This window comes from Phalangium opilio, unplaced genomic scaffold, assembly GCF_054372755.1.
Source record: "Phalangium opilio isolate 3A_F unplaced genomic scaffold, DU_Popi_V2 ptg000043l_1, whole genome shotgun sequence".
NCBI classification, from domain to species: Eukaryota; Metazoa; Arthropoda; class Arachnida; order Opiliones; family Phalangiidae; genus Phalangium; species Phalangium opilio.
This window is the reverse complement of record NW_028324167.1, coordinates 6,592,003-6,614,143: the sequence shown is the minus strand read 5'-3', so window position 1 is coordinate 6,614,143 and position 22,141 is coordinate 6,592,003. Positions and strand designations below refer to the sequence as shown.

At 39.6% G+C, this 22,141-nt stretch overlaps 2 protein-coding genes across 3 annotated transcripts; both read right to left on the bottom strand.

The window, feature by feature from the left end:
• Nucleotides 1–10,739: 10,739 nt before the first annotated feature.
• On the bottom strand, nucleotides 10,740–15,791 carry LOC149677961 (uncharacterized). Of its 2 annotated transcripts, XM_089837334.1 has the most exons (3): nucleotides 15,324–15,791; nucleotides 15,179–15,255; nucleotides 10,740–11,333 (listed from the first exon to the last, which is right to left on the bottom strand). In XM_089837334.1, the coding sequence occupies exons 1-2, from the start codon at nucleotides 15,789–15,791 to the stop codon at nucleotides 15,241–15,243; spliced, it is 483 nt and encodes a 160-aa protein (XP_089693460.1). In that variant the 3' UTR covers nucleotides 10,740–11,333; nucleotides 15,179–15,240. The 2 variants fall into 2 exon arrangements, with proteins under 2 accessions (XP_089693460.1, XP_089693459.1); XM_089837333.1 differs by having other exon boundaries at nucleotides 11,324–11,333; nucleotides 15,179–15,791.
• A 4,260-nt stretch (nucleotides 15,792–20,051) lies between these two features.
• Nucleotides 20,052–21,268, bottom strand: LOC149677960 (hyaluronan-mediated motility receptor-like). Its single transcript, XM_089837427.1, has 3 exons — nucleotides 20,530–21,268; nucleotides 20,391–20,439; nucleotides 20,052–20,276 (listed from the first exon to the last, which is right to left on the bottom strand). Exons 1-3 carry the CDS (start codon nucleotides 20,733–20,735, stop codon nucleotides 20,052–20,054), a joined length of 480 nt encoding a protein of 159 aa, XP_089693553.1. The 5' UTR covers nucleotides 20,736–21,268.
• Between the last annotated feature and the right edge of the window lie 873 nt (nucleotides 21,269–22,141).

The following is a 22,141-nucleotide window of genomic DNA, read 5'->3' as shown; positions in this document are numbered from 1 at the left end:
GCCGCGTTTTATTAACAATTTCACGACATCAACGTGGCATTCACTCTAGCGGGGCGTCGGCCACTAGTTTTGTTCAGGCACTCTGGTGGTACATGCCTCCATTGATTCAGGAAGATCTTGGGCATTTCGGCTCCGAATCTTATCCACGTTGATCGAGCGAACAGCTGTTAAGTTTGAGAAGGACATCGAAGTCAAGGCCTCACTGAAGAGAACGTGCTCCATTTGGTGCAGGGTACGCAGAACCTTATGCGGTGGCAGGGCTTGTCGGGTTGTACGGGCCGATAAAATTCTTCGTTGACCCTTTACCTCCCGAAGGAAGTTACATCCGAGCCACTGTGGGGTCTGGTCGTCTTGTTCTGGTCTGGTTGTTTGAGCCAGAACTTCTCCTTCATTGCAGTGTCAGCCCGACCTTGCGAATGAAATCGAACCACAACCAAAAAGCTTTGCTCGTGCATTCTTATGGCTGAGCCGACTTCACACAAATTTTACGCAACTTTCAAGAGACCAATGGAAAACACGTCAAATTAAGTCTTGCCACGGAAGAAGTAGCAGGACTTAACTTAAACTCGATTTTCCTTCATTGCAATAGTCCGTTGTGTGGACGCATATCACACTGCAATGAAGGGCGATTCATGAACCTCCTCAACATCATCCGGGACCAAATTTTCTGGATTTCTGACGTAAATCTCTTGCATTTGGTCGCGAACTATGGCCGACGTTGAGTGGTGGGCCGCGAAAAAAAAATGCGACTTCACACAAATTTACGCAACTTTTTGTGCAGCCACATGTAGCAAAGCAGAGATTGCACCGAAAAGCTACGTAAATCTAGCCCATGAATCGAAATTGGTCCCTTTTCAGGCAATGCCTGAGAAGAGACAGCTAGAAAAATCGAAATTGGTCCCTTTTCCGTTGGAAAATTGAGTTTGGTCTTTACTCACCCAACAAAAGCGGCACGAGTTAAAGCAAGACATCTTTAGTTGGACTTTTAAGAGCATAGCTGGGCAACTGATAACTTTCTCCGCGAAACACAGAGCTTATATACTAAATGACCGAGAGCAGATTTAATATTAAACAATTTCTCTAGATAAAAAAATTATTTTTTACCGACCACACCCTGTCGACCACACCCTGAAACGTACTATTAAAGCCCGACGTCTTATATAATAACCGCTTGAAAACAGGTTGAAACCGGCTCAATCTAACCAGGGCGTTGTCTTTTTTATCGGAATCGGGTAAGGTCAATTACCTAGCTACGTAGATTTTTCAAGGGTAACGACTTTTAAAAGTTTAAGAATTTAAGTTTTTTTGATGAAGATAAACGGCGTGTATTTTAAGATCGTCCATAGCTCAGTGGTTAAAGGCAGGGTCTACTAATGTAATACCTAAAAAGGTGGCGAGTTCAAATCCCGGCCAGTCTACCGAGCTATGGCCGATCTTTTTATGTATAAAATAAGGTTTGTTTAAGAAGTTGGGGTTAGTTGATAAACAGGCGTTAGTCATGAATGACGACTTTTTTTTAACTTTAGCGTCTAATACGTGTTTAGATATATACCCAAACAATACCCAATCAAGTTTTAAAAATTATTTGCATCAACCTCTTAACTTGAGTAGCGATTATGAAGTTGGGCTGGCAGAAATCATATTTCCAAATCATTGGGTGAATATAAGCGAAGAGTTTAACAAGTTTGAAATTCAGGTTGTAAGTGACCCAAACCATGGCAACTATGCAGCTGTTCGAGAGCCTGTTGAATATCAAAAAATAGAGATACCTGTCAATCGTTATACCAAGACCAAAGAGTACGAACTGCCCCAAAATTTTGTCGAGCTGTTAAATGATGATGTAAACAGTCATCCGTATTTAAAAGGCAAATTATCTTTTAAATTAGTGAATAAATATAAAGACGGGGCCCTGGGAAAACAGTTAGATACAAACTTTCCCGTTTACCTGCAAGTTTTAGGAGAGGAAAACATACGGTTCAAAATACCAGCTGATTCCCCCTTGACCACGCTATTTGAATTTAAAGAGAATAATTACGAGGATGTTCCATATATATCAAAATATCCTGTATCAAAGCATGCTAAAAATATAAGTTTAAATTACACTAATAATTACGTGGAAATCGAAATTGATAATGTTGGAGATAGTTTTAAAAAAAAATTTGATTACAAGTACATTCCCAAAGCCGCCATTAAACGTAAAACAAGCAACGAAGTTCCGTCGATAAGAAAAAAACCTCAACCGGAATATAAGCCTGTAGCCCCATCTATGCCTATTTTACCGCGAACTACTCCCTTTCTTCCAATTCCTATTACTGCAGCTAAGCCCGTAGTACCTGTACAACCACAGCCACCCAAAATAACCCCTCTTCCAAAACGAAAACCTTCACCACCACCCAAAATAACCCCTCCTCCAAAACGAAAACCTTCACCACCACCCAAAATAACCCCTCCTCCAAAACGAAAACCTTCACCACCACCCAAAATAACCCCTCCTCCACCACCCCCGAGACGCTCCTCTCCTCCACCACCCCCGAAACCTCCCTCTCCTCCACCGGCACCAGCACCACCAGCCCCGAAACAAACCCTACCACCGCCCCCGAAAACCTCTTCTCCGCCACCACCCCCAAAACCTCCCTCTCCTCCACCGGCACCAGCACCACCAGCCCCGAAACAAACCCTACCACCGCCCCCGAAAACCTCTTCTCCGCCACCACCCCCAAAACCTCCCTCTCCTCCACCGGCACCAGCACCACCAGCCCCGAAACAAACCCTACCACCGCCCCCGAAAACCTCTTCTCCGCCACCACCCCCAAAACCTCCCTCTCCTCCACCGGCACCAGCACCACCAGCCCCGAAAGCCTCTTCTCCGCCACCACCCCCAAAACCCTCCACTCCACCACCGCCCCCACGGTCAAGACCCCTCGCCCCCTTTGAACCATTAACACCCACACCTTCGCCCACACCTCCCTCATCTCCAGAGCTACCCGTATTACCGACCCCCTCCCCACCAGCGATTGATGAAAAACCCTTGTTTCCGCAGCCGGTTGATCCGCCAAAGAAAAAACCCGAGCCAACTATTTCTGAAAAGCCTAAGCAAATTAACCCCGAAGATTATGATAACTATAAGATATTGTTCTTACCGCAAACTTTTAGAGCCAGTAAAACGCCAGAGAAAAACGCCGAAGGGCTTTATCGAGCTGTAACGCGTACTTTAGAAAAATTAGTATTTAAAAAAATTGAAGTAACATATCACATTATAGATAATCGGGGTGATGCTATCATGTATAATTTTAAAACACCGGAATGGGTGGAAATTAAATTTTCTCCCCAACTAGCTAAATTGCTCGATCTTGACCCAAATAAATACTACACAGGACGCAATCAATCTGGTCCTTTGAGGATGACGGTACAAGAATATACCATAAACGAAAACAATGCGTATCTAGAATATCGAGTTAATAGAACCATAAAGCGCTATACCCCTTGGGAAGAACCCTGGCTTTATTTCTTTTTTAAAGTGTCAGGCGAGTTTAGATCGACAGATGATTATAAGATTTACGAAGATATTGCCGAAAACCTCCAAATAACGGCGCGCAATTTTGACCCTTTAAGATTGCACAATGCTGAATTTAGCGTTATTAAGCAAGGAGCGGAGCATTATTTTAGAGTCCATTGTCCGGCAAAAATTGAAATGCTCTTGCCAAAAGAATTGCGTGATATATTAAATTTAGAAGCTGAATACGTTGGTGGGACGTTTTTATCCACTAAACCTTTAGAGCGTAATTTTACGCATTTCAAAACAACTAATGACACATTTATCAATTATCGCGTTCATGACTCGCTAATGTATGTATTTACTAGGACTAATTTTACAAAAATTAAAATACCCGCGGGCGAATATACCTGCGATTTGACGGCGACCGGGGCCGTAATTCCCTTCTCTTTACATTTAAAAATTATAAATCAGTTATTGGGTGTTCAAGAATATATGCCTCGCCAGTATTTTAAAATGTACATTCTCAAAACGGAAACGGAAAATAGATACTATGTTCGTCTCGAAATAGAGCCAGGTGTTCGCGTGTCGGTAGCTGGACCAATGGCCAAGTTATTTAACATTCCCGAAGAGGGGGAATTTTTTAAACACAGTCACTCGGGAGTAGCTTTGGTAAATCCCCGATTAAGATCAATGACATTGACGGATAATAATAATTTTTGGACTAGCGAATACGATGTGGATAGATTTCCAGAAGATCCCGACTATGCTGACCAACCGTATTTACCCGGGTCTCAAGCCAGACGAGTTGATAATTTCGCGTGCGAGATACCTCCCGGGGTTTATTATCATATTAGCGATGTTTTAAGTGCTATGAGCGAAGCCATGTCGCCGATGCATAGAAAAAGTCTAAAATTTACGCAGAATGTAGACGGAACCGTGACGGTTTCAAAACTGAACGATACGGTCTCAATTTTGTTTCCCAAAACAACACCCGGGAGGGGGCTGGGGAGACTGCTAGGCTTTAGTGCCAATCAATTAGATCGGTATCTTAATAACGAGACTTCGGAGTATCCCGCTGATATCATGAGAGGCGTCGATGCCATGTTTGTTTATACCAATATTATCCGTCAACAAGTAGTGGGTGGTGGTCAAGCTCCTCTGCTACGTTTCATAAAAATGCCGGCTTTTTCGCTGCTAGACGAGGAGAACCAGGAAATATTTAATAATATCGACTTTTATCCAATTTCAACCAGCGATATACAAGAAATTGAAATTGAATTGAAATCCGATTACGGGGAAAATATTCCGTTTAATTTGGGCAAAGTATATATTAAACTGTTTTTTAGGCGTCGACGTCAATAGCCCAGAAGCAATGGTACCTAATAGATACACTCTGTATTTCCAAAGAGGATCCTCCCTTCCGGCTTTACACGCAAACGTTTTCCAATCCGGAGGTCGTTTTAGTGTTGGCGGTATCTTTAATTCTTTATTGCGCAAAATTACACCCTTTATTAGGCCGGCCATTAGTACTTTAGCGTCCGAAGCTGTTGGGTTAACGAGTAGAGTAATTAGCGATGCCCAAAACCCCGGAATATCACCTCGAGAATCGATTAAAAGAAATGTCAAACAATCTATAAATTCCCTACTACATAAAGGCGTGGACCGGTTCGTCAACACTCAAAGCGGGACGGGCCGAAAACGAAAGAGGACTGCTAAAACAAGCCGGAGCAAACGTGTTAAGCAACGCACTAAACGCGATTTTCTAGACTAATCATGTCGACCTACGAAAGTGTTCTTTCCGACTTTGAAGTATTTGAAAAGCCAGTGGTGAATAATAATATTGTTGGGACTAAAACGACTGCTCATTATCCCATTGCCCCACTAACTAATGCTAAATATGTAGAATTTATCATTCCCCCCTCTAACAATTATCATGATTTGACTAAAACTCTTTTGAGAGTAAAATTTCGCGTTTTGCACGAGGACGGCACGGTCGTTCCAGATGCGGAAAAGAAAGTCTCGGTGACAAATTTAATAATTGCCTCGCTATTTTGTCAAGTAGAATTATTTCTCAATGGCGTCGCTGTCCAGCAACCAAATAATATGTACCCATATATGGCCTATTTTAAAATACTTTTAAATTATGGACAAACGGCGGCCAATTCCTGGTTAACTTCTATGTTATATTATTTGGATACCATTATTGATCCGGCGACGGCTTTAGCGGACGCCGATATCAACAAAGAAGATAATGGTATTGGTCGTCGCGCTAAACGCGTGGCCCAATCAAAGACGTGCGATGTAATTGGCGAATTATTTTTGGATATGTTCAAAACGCCCAAATTCTTACTAGATAATATCGAGGTGCGAATTAGACTTCATCGAAGCTCCGCGGATTTCGCTATTATTCACAATGAGCAGGGCAAAAAGTATAAGATTGATTTAACGGAATGCACCTTGTTTACGCGCGAAATTGAGGTTAATCCCGAACTGCAACTAGCTCACGCCCAGATGTTAAACTCGGGAATAAACGCTCGCTACGAAGTAAACTCTATTGTTATGAAAAATTTCTTAATAACCACCGGAACGCAAGATTTTATTAGGGACAGCTTGTTTACGGGGCAATTACCCTCGCGAACTGTCGTGGCTTTCGTTACTAATAAAAAATTTGTAGGGGAAGCAACTTCCAACCCCCTGGATCTCCAACACTTCAAACTCGATTTCATGCAATTCTCTTTAAATTCGCAAAATTATCCCGATATCCCCTTTACGCCCAATTTTGACGACGACCAGTACGTTAGATGTTACAATTCTTTATTCGAGGGTCTCGAGATATTAGGTCTTGACCGAGGAAATATTATTTCTTACGATTTATATAAGAAGGGCTTTTTTGTCGTTGTTTTTGATTTGAGTAGAGAGCATCTCGCTTCGTTAGGTCTAAATTCCATGCCCCAGACTGGTAACTTGCGATTATCGTTAAGATTTAGCTCTCCGCTAACCGAAAACGTCACGTGCATTGTCATGGCCGAATTTCCAAACAACCAATTAATAATATCTAAAAACAGAGAAATTATTTATAATCACCCCAACGTATAAAAGACTAAAACTTTATAAATACAATATCAGTCGCGAGCCAAGATGCACCAAGTACACACCGTCACGCCAAAGCTCGATATTTGCGTCATTGAATCTATTGAACCTAAAATATTAATTCAAAGATCGGATACGCGTACAAAAACTATATTAAAACCTAACGCCTGGTACGCTTTGTTTCGGTTTCAAAATGAACTCACGTCCTTTTTTGACGGAAAAATACCTCGCTATCATATTTGGTTGCCCGTCAAAGAGCGCATCAAGCTGGAATGCTTCGTCAACTCGAAAGATGAACGTCTAATCGATCTTCGATACTATGAACGAGGCAGCGGCAGTCGTTTTTTCCTCAACTTTAGCACCAGCGAAGGATTTAGCCTGAACAAAACAGGATGGCAGACGTTGATCGACTTAAAGCCGTTGATTGACGAGGATCTCAAGGCTAAAGGGATAGCTGTCTGTCGCATGCGCGAATTAATTTTAAACGAGCTCACTACCACCTTGTTTGACGTCACTTCCACTTGCGCCAACGTCGAGTGCCGAAAACAAATATGCCACTCTCAAAGCTGCTCGGAATTTGACACAAATTTCAGCGATCGAGTCGAGCGTAATTTGCACGAAGCGCTGCCTCAACTGGATCGTGAGAAAATTTTGCATCAATTTGAGACCGAACACGGATGGATCGAGGACCAAGAGGATATTTACGCTTATTTTGTCAACAGTTTTGCCGATTTAAAGAATGCCTTGATTTATGGCTATTAAGATAAATGTATTGATATATCGTATTTGTTTAACTGATATTGTTTTTATAAAATACCTTTGCGTGTATTAAATAAAGTTGTTTATTGGGAAACCATTTAGTCGTTATTTATACTTGTCAAGACATGGATGCTAAAATTAGAAAAATTTATTACGACGTGGCAAATCCGGCCGCCTATGGGTCGCTAGCCAGATTACAAAAGGCCTTACCGGACGTGTCAAAAGCAAAATTAATCGCCTTTCTCGAGAAACAGCCCGCCTATACGAAACATCGATTTCGACGTTTCCGATTCAAAACTAACCAAGTGTACGCCTCAACTATCGATGACGTTTTTCAAGCTGATTTGTTGGATCTACCGAAATTAAAACGTTTTAATAAAAATGTTCGCTATGTTTTGTGCGTCATTGACGTCTTAAGCCGCTACGGATGGACAGTACCTCTTAGAAACAAAACATCTGGCGAGGTTATCGAAGCTTTTAAAAAAATATTTCGAGAGAGGATCCCTTTAAAAATATACACGGACTACGGTGGGGAATTTAGTTCGCGCAACTTTGCCTCCTTCTTGAAACAAAACAATGTGCAAATACATTTTGCCAGGAGTCAGCATAAGGCTAGTTTAGCGGAACGCTTTATTAGAACAATTAAGGAACAAATTGCCCGGGTTATTACGGCCACGGGGAATAAAAATTACGTTAAATATTTACCTTTAATTACTAAAGCTTATAATGAACGGGTTCATTCAACTACTGGAATTGCACCGGTTCATGTTAATATAGATAACGAATCAATCATTTGGAATAAACTGTACGGGAAATCAAACGGCATTAATCGATACGCACCGAGGCTTAAAGTTGGCGACTACGTGCGTCTTTCTATAGCTAGTAGAGTATTTAGAAAAACCAGCTCGGGAGGCACCTTTACTGACGAAATATTTCGCGTTGTTGACGTCATACCCAGGTCACCGCCCGTCTATCGCGTAGCAGATTTAAAGGGGGAGCAAATTCTGGGTGTTTTTTACGGCGCCGAACTACAAAAAGTCTCGTTACCCGAGACTAAATTATGAACACTTCGCAAATAAACGCTCTTTTAACTTGCGACAAAAGAACGCGACCCTACTATTTAGGATGCTTCCCAGTAAACAGACTCCCAGAACGGCCAAAAAGGTCCAAATTTTGCTTTATATTCAATAATGAAGCAGCTGGAGAGGCTGGAGAACATTGGATAGCGTGCTTTTCTAACAATGACACGGTGGAAATGTTTTGCACTTACGGAAATTCGCCGCGATACTATAAAGTTAATTTAAAACGATACGGGAAACGAGTTGTTTACAATAAACAACAAATTCAACATCCATTCTTTCAACTGTGTGGCGTCCATTGTTGTCTGTACCTAGCACTCCGCTGTAAGGGCGTAGCTAGAAAGACGATATTAGACGCCATCTATGACCAGAATCTTAAACTTAACGACTATGTCGCTTTATTATATTTATCTTTACATTTAAAAAAACATGTACACAGATATTGTTCGCAATAAAACAATTTTTTATTTGTCTAAATATTACATTTTTTTTTATTAATCAATATCGCGCCATTTATTATGCCTCTTTCTCCTCTCGTTAGATGGAACCAGCGGTCCTAAGTTTTGGAGTTCGTCTTTCTTCTTCCGAGGTTTTTTCTTTTTTTTCTTGTTTTTCTGTTTAGCGGAGGCCGTCTCAAACAGGTTTTCCAAGTCCGTTAAATTGTCCCCGTTTTCCTCCGCTAAATTCTCTTGTTCATCGACAATTTCCTCTTGTAAATCGTCGTCACGATTTGCATAACCGACAGCTCCTTCTTCTAGCTCTCTTTTTGGCGTGAAAAATGTGTTTTGCAAATGATTTGCAAGAACTTCGGCTTGCCGTTTCACCATATCTCCAACATAAGTCGGCCCAAATTGTTGGTAAAAATCTTCTGGTGTTGGTGTCCCCGCAGTCGTTTCGCTTTTTAAAACCTTTTGCCGAGGCTCGGTTCGTTTAGGCGTAGTAAAAGAACTGCCCGAAGCGCTTGTTGTCGGTGATGACGTGGCATAGCTCGGCCATGACAATTGTTTTTTTCGCGGGGGCATTTTAGGGGTGACCGGTAATGGCGGCGTGGGGACATTAGACATTGCCTGTGTTACGACCTCAAATTTAGGTAAAGGAATTTGTTTCTCAATACTTAAATATTTCTTAAAAGCGTCTAAATATTTATATAATTTATCGTAGGCATTCAATGGCGATTTTAAAATATCCTCAATCTCTCGGTCCAAAGCCGAGTGCTCTTGGGCAGCTGTTGAAGTTACTGCGCTAGCGGGCACAAGAACCATTTGTTTCATAGTTTAGCAGCTATGGCTTGGACAATCGAAGGCAAGATTGCGGCAAGCAACGTCGTAAGAAAACCACCTGATTGCTGCAACAACAGCTTTTTTTTGCTTTTCTGCGACAAGGTACTTGATCCGAGTTGTCTAATAATTTTCTTGTACTTTGCTAGCTTTTTCTTGCGGTCTTTACTCAAATAAATGCCCCCGCCCTTTAAATTCTTACAAATTGTCTGAATGCTCTTTAATTGAGGCGCACTACTATTGTTTAAGAGGGTTCGCCGTTGTTTACAGCTAGTTTGACGCAAGCTCTGTAAATAAGGGACAAATTTGGCAAACTTGGTCGAGGGACGCGCTACGACGAGCCGGGAGCGTTTTGCTGATCGACGTTTAGCGTGTGGGGCCATTATTCAAATGACAATTAAATTTAATCGACATAGACATACATAGGTGATTCGTGAGGTAGAACACGCGACCTTAATCGTAAATTTTCCGGAGTTTCTTGTTTTAAATCAATTAACAAGTAGCTATAGGGTTCTTTAGTGGCTAGTCTGTACGCCTCCGTAATACGCTTCGGGTTATCTGGACTTATTTGTTGCGCTAAATATCTAATAGAGGCGACATCTCGAGGATTTTTCATTATTATAAAATAGGAAGAGTTTTGAGAAATTATCCGCGATTGGCTACCCTTGGGAAACAGCTGTTGAGTAATAATAATAACCGTATACCCTAAATGATGCGACGTCACGCACACTAAATCGGCAATATGAGTTTGTTTAAATAATTGGCTAGCTAAGTCGTCTAGTATCAAGTAGGAGTCGCGATGAGTCTCCCAAAAATCCGGATCCGCCGTTGGCAAGCCTTGAATAAATTGAATTCCCGGAATCAATTGTTTCAATTTTTCGTAGTTTGGCTGCCAGGCGGCGTAGCAATAAATAACCTTTTTATGCGGCGGGTCAAACATAAGCTGATGATTTTGCAATAAGTTACTTAAAAGAAAACTCTTCCCCGCTTGCGTTGGCCCCACGATTAGAAACTGAGCGGGTGTTTGGAACTTTAAAGAATGCGAGACTGACTCGGTTGGATTCATCTTGATTAATAAACATTTTTATTTTAATTAACAGTTTATATATATATATAATCAAAAATACAATTAACCCAAAACCCAAAGACCCTTAATAAACACAAATTAAAAAATATTTAAACAATATAAACGAAACCTTTTTACCCAAAAAAAAAATCCCCTATGAAGTAATTGTTTTTTTAAAAAGTTTCTCTTCTAATTCCAGACAACGCTGGCGGAAGCGTTGAACGTTGAGGAGGTTAAAGTTGACGCGAGACTCGGAGGGTAGTTGGTACACACGCACTACAGAAGAAAACACGACGGATTTATGCGCACGCGCACTTTTTCGTTTCCCGACCGCTCTTTGTTGGTGGCTGGGCATGTTTGGATTAGAGGCTCGCAAACATCCTCGCCCTCGCTGGTCGGGAAGTCGGGAAACCCCTGACGCAGTGGTTTGTTGTTGCACGGTTTTTTGGAAACCATCGGACACGATGGGCTGTGTTTCCGATGTTCCCTCGATGGATGGTCCGTGCAACGCCACTGGTACAAGGCGATGCCGCAAAAGGCGCAGCGCGTCGTCTGTGTTTCTACATCTGCAAGATAGAAACCGTCTTTGGCCAGGGCTTCGATAGGAACGCAAGATTCCCACAAGCCCTCAAAAGTATGTCTTCGCCTAGCCTCGTAATTCATGCGAAAGAGATGTTGAAGCGGGTGTTGCCTCTTTGAAACCGTAGGGTCGACTGGTTGTCAAATCGGCGTTCAACAATCTCTTATTCGAGGTTTGGCGAAATCTTTTGGTGATTTTAACGGCCTCTAGCTGCAGCTTGTATTTATCCCGTTTAAAATTAAAAGGGACATTGACTGTAACTTCCTTTTCCGGATTCATCGCTACACTTTCAAAGGTTTCAAAGTCAAGTTTTTCAAGATTTTCTCGATTTAACGTCAACCCTTTAATTTTCTTGACTTCTTTTCCTTTGCTAGTGCGAAACGAGTAACTTTTGGCACCGGTACTACAAAAGGAAGTTATATAATCACCGCCGAGTTCGTCCGCCCAGCAACCAATATGATTGCCAGTTGGAATGTCAAACTTTCCCGGTAGATGGCGGTAGATTATTGAGTCGGTGTCACAATACAAGGCTGCGCGGTCTAATTGAAGCAACATCTTGTTCAATTCGAGTCGCCCGTAGCACGAGACGAAGCTCCCCACAATGGCCGACCCCAGTTTGTAGTCTAGAATGTAATCGCTTTTGGCTTTGTACGATAAGAGAGCGATCGACTCCGTAACTGGCCGTAAGTCGACTAATTCCAGAGTGTAATCGCTCGCGTATCGTATCAATTCGTAATAATTGTTGATAAAGATGCTGCGAATCTTTCCCGTATTCAGAGCCATGCGACCCCAAAGAGAATTTAAATTAATTTTAGCGATATTACGCAGAGAAGGATTTGATTGAATATCCGCCACGGTCAGAGAAAGCTTTTCATTCTTGTTTATATCGGCGATATACGCCTCTTTTTGCAGAGGCGTTTGAGCGTGAGCGGGAAATCCGGAATTCTTCACTTTTAGGGCGATAAAATCAGTCATGTACTGGGCGAAGAAATATTCCGTTTTTGGATAATGGTACACCTCGAATATATCGAGGAGTTTATAACCATGCTCCATAGCGGCATAGACTTCAACCGTTGGCCAGACTGATTCGAAAGCCCGTTCGTTGACAGTGTGATCGCAGATTTCCGCTCGCAATTCTAGGCACGTGCGACAGAGGGCGTAGGCTAATTTACCACCGCTGCGGAAGGGAATTAAGGGGATGTGGAGATCTTGAGGGGGCAGCAGACGACAACTCATAACGCCAAAATACCACCCTGGCGATTTGTCAAAATCTCTGCTATAGATTATGGGGTGGCCGCTAGGGTACGGACAATCGCGACAAACTTTTGGGTACAAAGAAATAATATCCTTGTAGAAAATTTTCTCCTCACCTTGCACGTGGCAGTTAAGAACAAAATTTTCCGTTCGTCCCCCATAGAGAGCGCTACGGGCTGATATTTGAGGTCGAAAAGTTAAACTTTTGCAGAAAGCCTTTGCTTCGGCGTTTTCTTTTAAAAGCTTAGCAAATTGACACTCAAAAATCGAGGTATATTCATACCCGACCATCTTCTCTTTAATAAACAGCTCTCTATCTAGCGTTCGCTCGTACAGAAATCTGTTGCTGGCTTTGAGTTGGGTATTGTAGGCATTGAGTTTTTGGCATGGACAACCGTGAAAGTAGCAACCGTGGAAATCGTAGATTTTGGGCGGAGTTTCGCTATAGCCGTCGACTAAATAGCGCCCCACCCGATACTCGCCCCCATAGCTTAAAGCCGTTCGCAATTTTATATTTTCAGTTTTCTCCACCCAAGCGAGATATTTTAAGCTAATTTGACTGTGATTAAATTTTGCGTTATAGCCGTTAGAAGGAACAATACCCATGCTGTAAGGTTTATAGTAATTGTTAAGATAAATAGTGGTTAGAGCACCCGCCAAAGTAATATTTTTTAAGCAGAAAGGGTCTAATTTGGTTAGATCTACGTAAATTTTTCTAAAAGCTTCGACGCCTTGTCTCAGGACTTTGACGTCTTGAATGCAATATTTAATAAGCTCCTCTTTGATGTTGTAAATAGATCCTTCCATTGACGCGTACCAAGTTTGAAAATCTCGATAATCATTGGCTTTCATTTGAGCTACGTTAAAGTACGAAGCTTCAGGGATGACGCCAATGTAATTAAGATTTTCTTCGGTATGAAAATCAAATGGAAAGAATCCTTTCGCCACATCGCCGAGGCTAAACATGCTAGTGAAATTACGCAGAGGTTGACTAATGTAATTAAAGCTATCGTGGAATCTAATTTGCGGTCCCTCGAGATGAATCATGAGAATTTTACTGCCGTCAAAAATAACGGTAGGGGTGACGTGTCTATGGACTAAAGCGTTAAGAATTAAGAAGTTATCAAAAGCTTTCGCGTAATGAGCTACGACTTGAGTGTTAGTAAAGCGCGGTTGGTACGTTTTACGTTTCTGTCCAGTCAAAACTACCTGCTCGACGCTAAATAAATAATTTAAAAATTGCTCGACGCAATTGGCGCCGTAAAAAATTTTGGTTTCAAAGCCGGCTTCAGTCTCTACGTCGCAAACTAGTAAAATGGGGACGTGGATATTATTTCTAAGAATAGTCTCAATGTCGTAATAAATAAACCGCGAGGCTTTCACTTTGGTTTCCAAAGGCATAACAAAATGTTCACCTGGCGGATGAACTATTTTACACTGAGAGCATTCGGGATTGCAGTCGTGATCGTCACCCATCAGTCGCCCACATTCTAAACATCGTTTTTGGCTCGCGCAGGTGCCATTAAGTAAATGAGTTTCGTAGCAGGGGCCCGGGAAAAAGTAGCGGTGGCATTCGTCGCAACGTTTTAGAATATCGTCGTCGTTGGTTAAATGAAAAGCTTCTCCTTGACACCGAAAGCATATATAGGGTTTTGTATCCTCGGGGCATTTATGCTCTTTTAACAATTCGTATTTGTAAAAAGATTTTAAGCATAAATCGCAAGAGATACAACCCCCCATCATGCCGTGCCAAGTTTTCGCGGGGTGGATATGGTCGCCAATTTTTAATAAATAGATAAATTTAGGAGCTTGGGGGCCTTTGAAAAATATGGTAAAATTATTCGCAGCATCAACGATTACGATTCGATAATGGGGAGCTAAATAATTTTGAAATTTTTGAATATCTTCTAGAGTAACGAAACCTTCGGGAACTCCGGCTTTCCTGTGCAAGATTTTTGCAATATTACCTTGAAGGTCGCTATTGCGTCTCAGTTTGTCAAAATTGTTCCGGTTAAATGGTTGACCTTGCTTTTTTTGTCGATAAAAATTGCGATCGGCCAGCTCTTTACCCAAAACTAAACTCCGAGCAAAACAAAGGTTATCATTATTCTCCATAAAAATAAATTGGTTATTTTGTTTAACGAAATAATCCAAATTAACCAAAGTTCTATTTTTTATGGACTTATAATAAACTCCTATATTCGCGTCGAGGTTTAAAAAAATAATGTCAAACTGAAAATCTTCCCCATTAAAGACAAAGTCCCGACTAGATTGCGTTACTCTATAGATGGTTCGCATGATTCGCTTACTGGTGAATTTGTCAATTTTTATAAATTTAATATTAACGGGAGTCGTCAATCCGGGGGAGCTTAAAACAAATCGAACCCGATTATACCCGGGATTCTCGGTTACTAATTTACGTATAACTTCGTCGAGAATTTTTCGAAAAATTCGAAAAAAATCTCGCGTTGGAATGTCATTCAAATTTTTAAAAGCTATACGCAAATCGATTTGTTTACAATGCCACTTGCGACTCGTTTTGTCAATCTGCCGCTCAATTGTGTAGTACCGGTTTACCTGTGCGTGTTCCTCTCCGCCACTACCCTCCGAGTCACTCCCGCTGCTGCCGCTGCTCGAACTCATTTTTTGAATCTCTATCAGAAATAATAAAAATTGGAACAAAATTTTTGGTTTGTAAATTTATTGTTAATAAGATACTTACTTTGCTTGGCGGCTGCTGAGCGGCTTCTGCGTCGTTCTTCACGTCGTCCACCAAGCGATGGAAAGCGTTTAGAAGTTTGATGGCGTCTTTGTTTTTAGCGTCAACGACTCTTTTTAGCCGTTTATGTCTACACTCCCACAGTTTGTCCGCCTGGGCGTCTTTTATATCTTTAAATTTATATATACTGATATCTATGTAGAAATCCCCCTTTCGCGGGGGGATTTTAGTTTCGAAATATTGCCCGTCGCTTCTCAAGCGATAGGACCCCTCAACCCCGTTGACGCCGACAACGTGTTTCTGCAACACGTCCTGGACAAACTCCTCGTCGTCAGAATCGAGGAGGATCTCAACGGGGTCGGGTTTTACAAATTGACTCAGCGTTCGTTGACCGTTGCTGGATCCTTGTCGATTATTAGGAGAAGACGGTGGAGATTCAAACATAGATTGAGACTCTTGGTACTTGTTCATGGCTGGATCGATTGTGAGAATCCAATACCAATGCTCAAGCTTTTATACCCAAAATCTCAGGGCCATTTTTTTTTTAGAATACAGGCTTAGACATGGTTTTTTTTATTAAGAATTTAAAAAATATAATTATGTCTGATACGCTATTTTTAATTTGACCTAAAAAACATTTTTTTACTGTGGAGTTGGTACTAAAGATTATAGAAGACATTAGGATATCTATCTATATAAAAAATAACCTCTCTAGTTTAATATTAATATACATTTATTTAAATTTAAATCATGTTAAAAAACAATTTCCGTCCCTCCCAAAGTAATTAGTTTTAACCTTCACTAATAAATTGTTTTTCTTATATAAAGCGATCTCGTGAGAATTATTCAAATTATTCGAAACACGCCTAAACAAGTTTTTGCATACGAATAATATTTGTCCCCTTAGGCATTTATCAAAGTAACTTCTTTTTAACCTTCGCTAAAGGGTTTTTTTATATAACACGATCTCGTTTGAATTATTTAAAACACACCTAGACAACTTTTTTGCATACGAAAAAAAAACTTAGACCTCGGAGAGATTTTGTAATTTTATGCCTATATATCTAATTAACTTTTTGGCTATTTATTGAATTTTAAGAATCTTGAAAGTATTGCCTAGACACTATTAGATTTGACCTCGCTAATTTTGTATATAAGCCCCAGGTTTCAAAATGAAAGTTATCAGTTGTTTAACTTCTGTTTCTGAAACACCAGTCCCAAAAACTTTAAGATGTCTTTCTCTACCGCTCCTCGTTTGCCCTGCCTGCCCGTGATTAAAATCCATCCGGCAGCGCTTACTCCCCGTCGCGCCACCCCCCAGTCGGCCGGACTGGACTTATATTGTCCAGTGGATACCGTAATCGACCCTCACGGTATCAAAATCGTGTCGACTGGGTTAGGCGTGATGCTGCCCGAGAACAGCTACGGCCGCCTTGTTGGCCGTAGCAGCTTAACAGCCCAAGGGCTGTTTGTCGCCGAGGGGACGATAGGTATGTTTATTAGTTATTTTATAGTGCTTAAAAGTATAATAATTCTTAACAATAATAGACGCCGACTATCGGGGACCCATAAAAGTCGTCATAGCCAACGTCGGGGACACCGCCTACAATATTCGGCGGGGCAATAGGCTTGCCCAATTGATAGTGACCCCGGTTATATTGCTAAGACCGGTGGAAACGGCGGTAAATATTTTCAAGTTTTTAATTTAGGTTTCAGCACGTAACACATTTTTATGTTGTTTCTAGACTTTGACCCCGACGTCACGCGGCAGTGGGGGGTTTGGGTCGACCGGTGTTTAATCTTTTTAAATGGTGGTGGGTTTTTCATATAAATATTTGTTATTGTATATATTATATTGTTTGTTATTAAAAAATCTTTATTTCTATATTTGTTATTCTTGTCAGACTTATAATTATAGGCTTATTTTCTAACTCCACCTTAATTAACCTATCCAATGATATTATCTCTTTACTTACGCTCCGCCTAATGTAACCTCTCTAGTTTGTTACATATAGCACGTACTAGCAATTTAAATATCATTTGTTATCATAGCCCTCGCAATATGTTGTGCCTCATTTTCTTTTTTGTTTACGGGTTAATAGTCAACGTTTTGTTAACTCTTTACGAAATTGAACGGCGAAGCAGAAAACAATTAGAAAATAAGCCCAAACGTCCCTCCGCCGATTGCACTTCCGAGTCAAATAACGATACAGGGTCAACGTGAAAAATGAACTCTTTAAAACATGTTTGTTTATCCTTGTTGGTTGTTGATTATTTTGTAATATATATTCTGTATTTATTTATCACCCATATCTGTACATCTTATAAAAAGTAAATATTTGATGTCTTAAAATCTGTGTTTTTATTAACTTTAGGCTTACAGAGAAAAAAGGGTAACACCCAATGTTAGCAAGCCAGGGATGACGTCAAGGTTGACTATAGTTTTAGTTTTAGTTTAAGTTAAGAAGATGATGTCATGGGAGGGATGAAACTAACAGCTCGGGCTAGTCTAGACTTGTCTGAAAAGTTTGGTTTGAGTCTGGTGGATGGGGAGAGGGCGGCCATCTTGGGGTGGCGGCCATCTTGGATTCATGCGTATTTGTATAGCTATCACTACTCGCTGAAAGAAAATTTCCAGGATCAAAATAATATCTTCGAGATTAAAGATTCCAAGTTGGATAAAATTGTTAGTTAGCTAAGTGAAGAAATATGTACTCTGAACAAAATAAATATCGTTAAAGATGAAAAGATTGAACAGTACAAAATGCAATTGGACCAGGAATTTCAAGAAAAAACGTCTTGGTTCAATACTTATCATTCGTTGAAAAAAACTTCAGATTGCCTTACTGAAAGCGTTCAGAATGAAGAAGCCAAATTTAGGGACGAAATTCATTCTTTAAGACCAATTGTTGCCGAAAATGTCGAAAATATTGCGCAGTTAAAAGCGCAAGCCATCGAGACTGAGGTGCAGCTTCGAACAAAGCAGTCTTCGCTTCGTGACTTTGATCGGCAAAATACCTCGCTCAAGGCATTAATTGTCAAACTGTATGAAGAAAATCATTCATTAAAAGAGGAACTTGATCTCGATAATGAAAAATTGTAAGGTCGTCAAACATGATTTAGAACTTCGTGAAAAGCAGTCATCATTCGACGCGTTGAAAGAATCCTCGGATTGTCAAATTACTAAACTCCAGGAAGAAGTTTGCCAAATTATCGATGAAAGACATTTACTAAAACAATCCGTTGAGTTCAAGGACAAAGAAATTGAGCAATTGAAAAGTCGTGTCATCAATAATGAGATTGAACTTCGAGAAAAGCTGTCTTCCTTCGATACATTGAAAAAATCTTTGGAATGCCAAATTTTAACGCTCGAGAACGAAGTTTCCCAAATCAATGATGAAAGACATTTACTAGAACAAACCGTTGAGCTCAAGGACAAAGAAATTGCGCAATTGAAAACTCGTGTCTTCGACAATGAGATTGAACTTCGGGAAAAGCTGTCTTCCTTCGATACGTTGAAACAATCTTTGGATTTCCAAATTTTAACCCTTGAAGAAGAAGTTACCAAAATTAACGATGAAAGAAATTTACTAAAACAAAGCGTTGAAATAAAGGACAAAAAATTGAGCAGTTAAAAACTCGGATCATCAACACTGAAATTGATCTTCGAGAAAAGCAATCGTCTTTCGATGTGTTGAAAGAATCGATTAAAGAACAAATCGTCAAACACAATGACACTGCATCTAGCCTGCATAACGAAACTCTTACTTTAAAGAGTAATATGTCGCAAAGAATGAAAGTGAAGAAAAATTGATGATAAAATATGTTGCGCTGAAAAAATCAATTGCCAAAATAAAGATAGAACAAGAAGATAATGCTCAAAAAGCCAATTATGAAATTGAACTTTTTACAACCGAAATGGAAGAATATCGTAACCAACTTCGAGAAAAGATTGATTTAGAAGAGGAGTTGAAGCGTCAAATTTGGGAAGTGAAGAAACAGCTCGACGATGAGATGAACGAGATGAAACAAAATGAAACATTGGCTGAGGAAAAATACGCAAATTTGAAAGAGAAATTTGAAAACTCTTTGAATGATCGAAACCAAATTGAGGAGAAACTAAATCAAGAAATTCATGTTTTGAACTGCCAATTATTGGAGCTCGAAAGACGCTGTTTAAATCTGAAGCTACAGGCTGAAACAACTCAACAGATTGAATACGAAAAACATTCATTAGAAGAACAATTTTCGATGGTGAACGATGAAGTCAATAAATTGCAAGAAATTAAGGAACAATTATCACGTGAAAACTACGAATTACAAAACGAAATAACAACTAAACATAACGATAATATAAGATTAAAAACTTAGTTGGATAAACAAGGGGATGTTATTAAATAACAAGACGATTGTTTGACGAATTTAAAATTATCCCTAGAGGAGAAAGACCGTGAAATTGAAAGACTAGAAGGTGAAATTCAAATTTCGGTTCATAAATATGATGAAGCCTTGAAACACTCCTCGAATTTGCAATCGACGATTGAAACCCTGCAAGAATCCGAGATTTGCCTGGCAACTGAAATTATCAACCTCCGTTTTGATCTACAAATATTAGGAGATGAAAATGTCCTTCAATTTTACATTTTCCTGCAAAAACCCACGCCTTGTTAAATTAATTATAGTTAAGAATTTTAGCTTAAAAATGGTAATATAATATAGCGCATAAAACTTTCAAAGATTCACTTTTGAAAGAAGTAGGTAGAAATGCATTAATCTTACGGTTCGTAGGTCTCGAATTTCGCTTTGCAATTGGCGAAGATATTTAATTTTCTGCTTATGATTACTATGTCCCATAGATTCTGAATATTTCTTTTGGAGTTCGTTCAATTTTTTAAGAGCCTGGTCTGTTTCATTGACTAACAAACTTCTTTCGTGAGTGTAAGCATCCAGCTGGTCCTGTAATCAAAAAGTATAGTAGTATAATATCCAATTATTAATTATACGGGTGACATTTTAAGTCCAATATTTGGCATTTCCCGTTATTTCCGTAATAACCAAGCCAGAAGTTACCTTAAATGGTTCCACTTTAACCAAGAGCTCTTCGTAAAGATTCTTACACCTAAAAACAAATAACGAAATTTTAAGATCTAAAATATAATAACTTTTTACACTATCTATTGACTTTCGTGTACATAAAAGTATCACTTACTTTTCAAAGTCACCGGTCTTTTCCTGGGCATTCTTCAACTCATCTTTCAACAATTCAATTTCGACACTCTTGTGTTTCACTTCATTATTTTTCTCAATTTGTCTCCTCCACGTATCATTAACCTTTTCCTCGTATTCATTCATTTGTTTTGCAAACTTATCAGTTTGCTTTTCAAGTTCATCTTCCAACACTTGATTTTCCACCATGAATCTTTGAAGGTCTTTCTCGTTTTGTCTTAAGGCGTCAATCTCTTCTGGTAAGCAATTCCCTAAGATATCTTTCTGCGATATTACATCTTGAAGATTGCTTATTTCTAAAATAAGGTCAGAGTTTTCATCTCTTAATATTTGTAGATCAAAACGGAGGTTGATAATTTCAGTTGCCAGGCAAATCTCGGATTCTTGCAGGGTTTCAATCGTCGATTGCAAATTCGAGGAGTGTTTCAAGGCTTCATCATATTTATGAACCGAAATTTGAATTTCACCTTCTAGTCTTTCAATTTCACGGTCTTTCTCCTCTAGGGATAATTTTAAATTCGTCAAACAATCGTCTTGTTATTTAATAACATCCCCTTGTTTATCCAACTCAGTTTTTAATGTTATATTATCGTTATGTTTAGTTGTTATTTCGTTTTGTAATTCGTAGTTTTCACGTGATAATTGTTCCTTAATTTCTTGTAATTTATTGACTTCATCGTTCACCATCGAAAATTGTTCTTCTTATGAATGTTTTTCGTATTCATTCTGTTGAGTTGTTTCAGCTTGTAGCTTCAGATTTAAACAGTGTCTTTCGAGCTCCAATAATTGGCAGTTCAAAACATGAATTTCTTGATATAGCTTCTCCTCAATTTGGTTTCGATCATTCAAAGAGTTTTCAAATTTCTCTTTCAAATTTGCGTATTTTTCCTCAGCCAATGTTTCACTTTGTTTCATCTCGTTCATCTCATCGTCGAGCTGTTTCTTCACTTCCCAAATTTGACGCTTCAACTCCTCTTCTAAATCAATCTTTTCTCGAAGTTGGTTATGATATTCTTCCATTTCGGTTGTAAAAAGTTCAATTTCATAATTGGCTTTTTGAGCATTATCTTCTTGTTCTATCTTCATTTTGGCAATTGATTCTTTCAGCGCAACATATTTTATCATCAATTGTTCTTCACTTTCTTTCTTTTGCGACATATTACTCTTTAAAGTAAGAATTTAGTTATGCAGGCTAGATGCAGTGTCATTGTGTTTGACGATTTGTTCTTTAATCGTTTCTTTCAACACATCGAAAGACGACTGCTTTTCTCGAAGTTCAATTTCAGTGTTGATGACCCGAGTTTTTAACTGCTCAATTTTTTCGTCCTTTAGTTCAACGTTTTGTTTTAGTAAATTTCTTTCATCGTTAATTTTGGTAACTTCTTCTTCAAGGGTTAAAATTTGGCAATCCAAAGATTGTTTCAACGTATCGAAGGAAGACAGCTTTTCCCGAAGTTCAATCTCATTGTCGAAGACACGAGTTTTCAATTGCTCAATTTCTTTGTCCTTGAACTCAACGGATTGTTTTAGTAAATGTCTTTCATCGATAATTTGGCAAACTTCTTCCTGGAGTTTAGTAATTTGACATTCCGATG